The sequence below is a fragment of the Prosopis cineraria genome, unplaced genomic scaffold, assembly GCF_029017545.1.
Source record: "Prosopis cineraria cultivar Desert tree isolate PC_DT_omini unplaced genomic scaffold, ASM2901754v1 PC5, whole genome shotgun sequence".
Lineage (NCBI taxonomy): Eukaryota > Viridiplantae > Streptophyta > Magnoliopsida > Fabales > Fabaceae > Prosopis > Prosopis cineraria.
In genome coordinates, this window is record NW_026555336.1 from 27,393,213 (window position 1) to 27,402,249 (window position 9,037).

Genomic DNA, 9,037 nt, shown 5'->3' on the forward strand with positions numbered 1-9,037 from the left:
GATTGAGAAAGAATCAGGGGAGCCGGAAGTTGGAAGACTTACGGAAGGGATTTAACATGCATTTAAAAAAGAAAGAAAGAAAGAAAGTGCAGGTATTCGGACCTATTCAACTTAGCTCAAATAAGCTTTGATTACAAGGGAAAAAAACAACGATTTCCCAAACCTTAACTCTAAATTTTTTTCAAATTTATTCAAGCTAGCCCAAGTCACTGAATCTGTAATCCAAACTCAACAAAGAACCTTTCAAAACTGCATTAAGTAGCGCTTGATTATCGGATTCAATTTCAATATACAAACCAAGATACCTCTCCATATAGCCATACTTTCAATCTCAATCACTACTAGCACTTGAAAAGCCATTCCAATTTCCAATCCAACAATCACCCACATGGTTCCTTAAAATGATCCCCACACCAGCCCTGCCATTATCACTTAATCATTCATCCAAAACTTTAACAACGCCATTAGGAGGGGCCTTCCAACCCTCATCAGTCACCAGATGTACAGTCCAAAATTCATAAATCATAAAAGTGGCACTATCAAGACTAAGACCGGGGTCAGCAGTAATACAATCAAAGATATTTGAGTTCTGGGCTTTCGAAACTTGCCAGGTAAATTTTCAATTTTCATAAGGAAAAACTTAGGGAAAAAGAGCCAATTATATGATTTTCACGACAATTTTCAATTGTTATACCAAGTATGAAAATCTTAGGCACTATCTTGTCTCAACTTTGACATCCTATACCATAAAATCAGCTTTACATTTGAACACCTATGCAAGAAAGGGTTATTAGAGAGAATACTTCATACATGAAATAACTGAGCACCCCCACCAAATTGATAATCACATTAATGTCAAGGTTAACAAAATTCCCTCCTCTCAGAAACAAGATGGCTTTAAGGCAGTGATTGCTTAATGACTAGGGAGAATGACATAATCAGCTTTACATTTGAACACCAATGCAAAAATAAACAGGGTTATAAGAGAGAATACTTCATACATGAAATAATTGAGCACCCCCACCAAATTGATAATCACATTAATGTCAAGGTTAACAAAATTCCCTCCTCTCAGAAACAAGATGGCTTTAAGCCAGGGATTACTTAATAATCAGGGAGAATGACATAGAGGTCCCAAAAGGACCAATTAATCCAAGTTAGGTCCCAAAATTTAAATTTTAAGAATTTATAACTCAATCTCCCAATTTTACAACTGTATTGTGATAAATTTGCAACTTGTATTCTAAATTTTAATAAGAAAAATAATTTTTTTTATTTTTCAACCATTTAAAATTTGAAAAACAAATTGTAAATTCATCATAATGCAGTTACAAAATTGAGAGATTGAATCGCAAACTTCTAGATTTTAACACTTGAGACCTAACTAGAATTAATTAATCCTTTTGGAACCTCTGTCATTCTCCCTAATAATTATTTGCTCGATACTCTGTGTCTCGTACTGTTCGCATGAAATTACCAAAGGAGGGAAGGAAAGAAGATACCACTAACGCAATCTCCTAGACTGAGGTAACCGAGTCTTCATCGCTGCCTTCACTGTCACTGCTGCTGCTGCTGCTCCCACTCCCGCTCCCACTACTTCCACTTCCACTACTACTAGTAGAACTAGAAGACTGTTCATCCCTTCCCTCAGCATTCACCTGGGCTCTGAGAGCTTCTGCAGCATTGGGTCCTTTATCAACCTCATCTCCACTATCATCCACATCAGCAATCTCATCATCCGTGTCATTTTGACGAGGAAGGTTCATGTCAAATCCAACATTATCTTTTTCTTCAACAGCATTGTCCTCCTCGGGCATTCCACTACCAAAAAGATCATCAATATCTATATCTTGATGTTCCTCAACTTCATTTTTAGATCCTGGTGAGGTGGTACCAACAGTAGGAGGTTCATTTGGGTTATCAGCTAACACCTTCGCACTGGATTTGACACCTGCCATATAAAACATTGAAATTGGTCTGAGAAAAATCGCCAAAGGGTAAAACTCCTGTGCAGTGCTTCATCTTACCAAAATTTATAGCACATTGCATTCTAGAAGACAGAAATAGGACAATAAATGACCAAAATATTGTACCAATAGAGACTATCCATCTAGCAATTCATGACACTTTTTTCATTTAAAAAAACAGAGAGATAGGTGGGAAGTGCCCAGACTAAGCAGGATACAAAAACAAAAAAGCAGAAAAGAGCGACAGATATATATTATAAGTTATAACACATGCCAGCTGACGGAAGGTATGTTGCAACTACAAATGTGATGTTTGCAAAGTTATTTTCATTCAAAATCTTTAGTTGCTAGGCAATTAAAAATTAGCACCGGGGACGGATTTAGGGTGGGAATCCCTCACCTATCTTCTTCCTAGTCTATATGAAGAGGACACTTGAAACCAGGATATAAACATTCGACTACTGAGTTTTGATCCCCCAAAGTTATTTGAAGAAGGAAATTTTGCAACCCCAAGAAATATATTTCCTGTTCCGTCTCTCATTACTACTCATTTGTTGTCAATTGGAAGGATCAAATCATAAAAGGGAGGGAACACTAGCAACAAGTAATGGCAATCATAATTTAGAGGTTACAAATAAAATTATGGCAGAAATGAAGCATAATAATAATTCAAAAGGCTTAAAGTCATAACATAGCAAATGTTCAACAACATTGTTCTTTTGCATATTGAAGATCAAACAGGCAATTGCAGCAAATAGCAGAGATAATGACAACACTAATAAAATCATCAGGTTGGAGAGAATACATAGAAAAGTATATTATAAAAGCAATGAATAATATAATACAAAGCTCCTCCCAGAGTAAAGCACATCAACAGATTGTATCTGGCAGTATTAAATCATGACAATGAAAATCAACTACTAAGTTCAAGAACATACATCCTGCCCTAAACCTAAGTAAAAGGTTATCATTAAGGTAATGAAATTGAAATTGAAAAATACCATAACTAAATAATGTAGTATGAGACTCGTCTAAGTTTCTCAGGAGAACTAACTATGATTCATAAAATTCAAGATAGGTAGTTAAAAAACCTCAGAATATTATACATACCAGTATTCTCTGGTTCACCAATATCAATACGTTCCACCTCAACCTGCGCATAATCAAGGCCAACATCATTTAAGGCATTGGAAGGGGATAAACTCTTTGCTTTCCTTTTACAGTCACAAAATGATGACCAACACCAGGATCAAAATCCAAATAACACATGGGGGGGGGACTATTTGATTTCCTTTGATGGTCACAAAGTAATGGCCAAGATCAACATCAAAATCCAAATAACACGTTCAGAAAGATATTCAAAGGGTTATGCTTCACTAAAATATCCAACTAACACATGGAAAAAAAAGGAGGACAAATTATTCTCTTTCCTTTTACAGTCACAAAGTGATGACAAAGACCAATATCAAAACCCAAATAACACCTACGGAAAGAGATCAAATTGTGTTTATGCTTCACTAAAACAACGAGGCAGATCTCAGAATATCCCTTTATGTATTGTAATAATAGCCAAATCTTCAACAACAACAACAACAACAACAACAACAACAACAATAAGCCTTTATCCCACTAGGTGGGGTCGGCTAGTAGCCAAATCTTCATCATCAAAACATAAATGTGCACCGGTATCCAGGTTACTTAATTGACATATATATCAATTGTTAGATTGAAGTAACATTCAAAACAGCAAAGCCCTTTATGTATCGTAATAATAGCCAAATATATTATGTAATGGAAAGTCTCCCCCATCATTTTTTTTTTCCATGATTCATGGGATTGAACTGAAGAAATGAAACACTGATTAAAAAAACAAAAACATTTATGCTAGATGGTTAGTGAGAGCTTACTGTCTGAAACGAGCTTCTGCCTGAAGTTGGGGGCTTTGTAGCCTTCCCAATAGGAGATGACCGAATATCCAAAGCTGGTCCAGATGGAGCAGCAACAGCTCCTGCTGCGGCAGCAGCTGCAGATTCGCCAGGCAAGCGAAGATGCCGCAGCTGCTTTACAGCTCTATGAAGCCGCTCCAATCGGAATGTCTCACCATCAAAGAACAATACAGCATCATTTTCCTTGTATTCCTCGCTACTCCCCTCAAATGTCACTTTAGGTTTTCCAATTTGGTTGTTCTGAAATTCCACAGAGACCCTATTTTCCTTGGTCTTGCGAAGTAATCCTGGCTTAGTCTTATCAACGGAAGCTGGTTTAAATTCATCTACACAGCACAAAGTTCAGAACTTTCTAAGGCTAAACCCCGAAATATAGGATAAATAAAACCAATAAAAACGGCAAAATCCTTAAAATAAAAAAAGCGAAATCAAACATAAACCTTCCTGTTTGGCTGCTATAAACTAATAAGTAGGGAAAAAAGGATCAGATTTTTCTGTACAACTACTTACAACGAAGAGTGCAATATTTGTTGGAAGATTCATCTTTGAAGGAAGGACCAAGCGTAAGATTGTACCAGCGATCGGACTGGGGAGCAGTTCTGGGCTCTTCTTTGGAGTTGTTGGCCATGGCGGAGACAGAAAGTTGGGGAGCAGAAGGAAAGAAAAATTCGCCAAGAAGGGTAACTCTAATTACATTGCGGAGGATTGGTAGTACTGAAGTCAGTTCAGCACACCAGAAGATCTGGCTTGCGAGGCAGGGTCCTGAAAGAAAATTTAAAAAAAATAAAATAAAATAACATGAAAACAACTTTTCAGCTAACCATCAATTAAAAAAATTCGAAATTGCAACAATAGTTCAACAACACCGAAAATTCTAACAGTCTGATAAGAACAACAAATACCATTAAGCACCAACAACTAACTTACTTGTTAAAGAAAAAATTTAATTAAAAAAAAAGTTAGCAAGATTATTTGCGAGATAGGATTCAAAGGAATAAGACGACGATCTGGAGCAAGAAAATTAACAGGCGACTACTGGGAGAGAAAATCTGGAGGTTTGAGCAAGAGGCGGCAAAAGCATATCACAAACTCACGATTATTGAAGAGGGAGAGGCCATGGCGAAGAAGAGCACCTTCAGAAGCTTCAGTCTTCAGATCAGATTGCCGAGGGCCGCCTGGGTGAGGGAGACGAGGGTCGAGTCGAGGGTTTTCTTTCCACTTTCAGCTTCAGATCGCGCGGACCTCTGCTCCTCGACCGTGTAATTTTTTGTTTTGTGGCTTCCTTCTTTCCAGCGTCACACAAAACACCCTATATTGGCTCCTTTTTTTTTAAAAAAAAAATACTAATTTACAGGTTCTTTAATTTTTTAAATTTTAAATTAAGTTTCTAAGTTTATTTTGTTTTAATTAATTTATAGGAGCTAAAATTCTCAAATCTTTTTAAAAATAAAATTTAAAAATTTTCTATTTTTTGTTAAAACTAGTAATAATTGTCCCGGTAACGTACGGGATTTATGGGGTGTGTGAAAGTAATTTTTTAATGAGTCATATATAATCAATTATTATTAACGTGTGAAATGACAAAACATGGTTTAATAATTTTTAAGAACTAATTAGACCGCGTCAACTCCATATGAAAGGATGTAGAAAATGAAATTGTGCAGATTAACCCCTTCTTGAGAGAAGGTATAGAGAAAATTTGCAAGAAATTGTTTATGCCTTCCGAATATGATGATTATTGTAGATTAAAATAAGACAATGCAGTCAAATTATGTTATCATTCCATCACCCCACAAAACATGTTTTTAAAACTCATTCTTACTCAGACTCTCACTCTCACTCCTATTCCTTTAAAATTCATTCCGCATACCAATTATGGATTTAAATAATTTTATATGTGCTCTTTCAATATAAAAGAATATCGTAATTCTCATAAACTCCTTGGGTCATTGTTTTGAAAATCGAACTGGATGATCCAACCACCACCCGCTAATCAAAACGTTTGGTTCAACCAATTGAATTAATCTAGCATTTGAATCAGGTTGGCCTAGTTGGTTTTGAGAGAGCTAAAGTTGACCCAAAAATTGAAGTTAGTCAACCCAATTCAAAGCCAAAAAAATTTTTAAAAACAAGAAGAAATTTAAGCTAAGTTGTTTAGATTCATGTTTTTCCTTTTCTAATCTTTAGTTCTCATCTGTCTTCTCTTATCTCATCTCTAATCTCTCCTCTACAGTCCAGACTCAATATTTGACCTCTCATCCAGCCTCTGCCTCCAACTCTAACGATCCAGCCTTTTGCATTAAAATCGAAAGCTCGTGAGTCATGACATGATGGCATGTCTCCAATTCTAACATCTTGCTTTGAGATCACGAGTTCATGCTGATATGCCTTTACCTATCCAGGCATTTAGCATTTGGCATTAAGATCTCGAGCACTATTGACAAATCGATATTTTATTTATATATCTGTATATAAATATTATTTTTATTTAATTTGTATATCATCGGTTCGATTGCTAGTCTAATCAGTCAAATCATAAAAATCAGACCCGTTGCTTTCTTTAGTTCAGGTTTCAAAAAATTACTTTGAACTCTACTCACTTAATTTTTTTAATAAAAAAATTCAATAAGTTTGGCATGGTCCTTGTTATTATCTATCAAGGTGACGTTTTAAATAAATCCAAAAAAATAAAGTATTTTTCTTTTAGAAGAGGAAAAATTAATTATATGCAAACATAACAAATCTAGAGGCTCCTTTGCAGCAAGGTCATGCAAAAAGAATTGACGAGGTCATAAAGGGGAAAACATAAAATATATCAAAAAGAAATAGTCTAAATGGCTAGTAGAGACTTGAAGTAGTTCCAATGCGATAGAGAATGGGGCTTAATGACCAGATCACACAAACAAGAAAACATAAAAATGAGGAGTAAATGTAATTTAGATCATAAATTATAGGCCTAAGGACAATTAGAACTCTAAACTTATATTTGATATATTTTTAATTATAAACAATTAAACTTGTGACAATTTCCCCTACTATTAGTGTGGGATGAATGTCTATTACAATTAAAACTTGTGATCTAATTCATATTAATGGTAGGGAAAATTGCCACAAGTTTAATTATTCATAAGTTAAAATATATTAAATAATAATTTAGAGTTTAAATTGCTCTTGATTTTATAATTCAAGGTCTATATATAGATATATATATTATTTAACCCTAAAAATAAACTTGGACAACTTGATTCATACGGCCATACAAGGTTCGCACGGGGAAATTAATTTTCTGAACAGAGGTGAGAACTTTAAAAATTAAAATAGGGCTTAGATTTTTTTTTTTTTTGGATCACATCGTGCTCTCTATATTAATTTTTATACGACAATTTTTGTACATTTTTAATTTTCCTATTCATAAGAGAATTTGTAAAGTCTAAGTAGTAACTAATAGGTTTTTTTTGTCTTACTAAAAAGACAATTATATTAATAAATAAAAAGAAAAGCCAACTACAAGATTAATGTTAAAAATAGAATTAAAAAAATTACTATGAAAAGTAAAGGTAGAAAAAACAGAATTATCATGACTACACTTTTGAATTCTACAGCTATTAAAGTCTTCTAAAAGTCTAAGAACATCCTGATCAAAGAGGTGATTTCATGCTGAGCAGAAGCAAATTCCCTTATTGTATCACACATGTAAGATTCCCAGATTTGATCAATCATGAGAGAGACTTTGAGCAAAGTTTGAATCTAGAGCAAAAGATCCTGAAAGCAGGAAGTCAATAATAGTTGGGGAGATATTGTCTCACCATATCTATAAAAAATCACTTCAACACAATATTTAAAAGATAAAAGGAGTGCATAGATGAAGAGTAAAATCAAAAAATAGTCACAAAAGATGTGATTGAGAGACTCATGAAAGTTGCAACCAAAGACACAATATTATCTCATAGACTAGTTTCTGATTGAAGAGAAGGGTCTCAAATGGTAGGTGGAGCTTTCAAATGAAGTTCTAAATGCCTTCTATAGATAGAGCACTAATTCAAGTTGAGATAGATACTCTTTGAAAGCCTTCTTTGACAAGGTAAATGCTATGTTTTCATGTAAGGGAGTCTTTCAATTTAGTAAAAGAAATAAAGTTTTCAAGATCAAATTAACAATGTCCCTAGTTTAAAGGTTGTGAACAAGAGAAGAATTTCACTTAGCAGCTATCTAAGGGGTGGGTTGGCAATGATTAAATCAGAGACCTTGGAGGTACATAGTTCATTAGCTAGGTTCCTATTAATAATCTTCCACCAACACCCATGAGAGGGAAACAGATTCTCCACTGACAACAGGCCAAGATAATTGCTTCCTGACACACCAAAAGCTTTGAACATATCCTTTCAAAATCAAGAGACATTGTGAGGAATTTTGAACAATAACTCTTTAAAATTCTAAAAATATTTGATTTTGACTGTGTTGCTTAGAAGGAAATGCTCCTCGTCATTAAGCACTCTTTAGTCTTCAGGTCAGATTTTGGTTCCTCATTCTCCTCTTCACGTTGTCCAAGCGCTCGAGAAACATCAAAGACAATTTCATTCCTCCAAATGGTCCCACCTGAATCACTTGATAAAGCTGGTCAAAAAAAAAAAAAAAAAAGGAATCACTTCATAAAAAGGAGGTGCTGGACCAATACTTTTTCTTTTAAATGCCCCTGAAAGAGAGTGCTTTTAGTTAATTAAAAAAGAGAGTACATCAGAGAAAATAGAATATTTAATGATGAAGGGCATTTACGAGAAGAGGAGATAAATACGTAAAACAGGTAATTTAGTCTTAAAAAAATGAACCAAAAGAATATTAAATTAAAATCATATCCATACCGTTCCAACTCCAACGTTATCCTTGGTTTTGCAAACGTAATCCAATTTTAGTGTAAATTTTTATGCTTTCAGCATTTTTTTAATCAATCCGTTGTTTCTGAGTTCCACATATACATTAAAAATATAATTCATAGTTCATAATTTTAATTTTTTTTTGTGGGATCAAGAATATCCCCAGCCTATAATAGAGGCTAATCTCACCAAGGTCGACCCAGCTAAGTTTGCTGACCTTGTTATATTACTTTGATTGACAATTATGTCCAAC

The 9,037-nt window shown here is 34.5% G+C and overlaps 1 protein-coding gene across 2 annotated transcripts; it reads right to left on the reverse strand.

Moving 5' to 3' along the window:
* Positions 1-811: 811 nt before the first annotated feature.
* LOC129312008 (uncharacterized) lies at positions 812-5,206 on the reverse strand. Of its 2 annotated transcripts, none has more exons than XM_054954545.1 (5): positions 5,047-5,206; positions 4,424-4,675; positions 3,875-4,239; positions 3,078-3,120; positions 812-1,951 (listed from the first exon to the last, which is right to left on the reverse strand). In XM_054954545.1, the coding sequence occupies exons 2-5, from the start codon at positions 4,539-4,541 to the stop codon at positions 1,518-1,520; spliced, it is 960 nt and encodes a 319-aa protein (XP_054810520.1). In that variant the 5' UTR covers positions 4,542-4,675; positions 5,047-5,206; the 3' UTR covers positions 812-1,517. The 2 variants fall into 2 exon arrangements, with proteins under 2 accessions (XP_054810520.1, XP_054810519.1); XM_054954544.1 differs by having other exon boundaries at positions 5,008-5,201.
* Positions 5,207-9,037: the final 3,831 nt, after the last annotated feature.

Excerpts from the sequence above, each read along its gene's own strand:
- LOC129312008 (XM_054954545.1), bottom strand. The coding sequence starts at position 4,541 with ATGGCCAACAACTCCAAAGAAGAGCCCAGAACTGCTCCCCAGTCCGAT. Across the intron at positions 3,121-3,874 it reads GCAGAAGCTCGTTTCAGACA|GTTGAGGTGGAACGTATTGA; the intron begins GTAAGCTCTCAC and ends GATTATGCGCAG. Across the intron at positions 1,952-3,077 it reads TGGTGAACCAGAGAATACTG|GTGTCAAATCCAGTGCGAAG; the intron begins GTATGTATAATA and ends TTTATATGGCAG.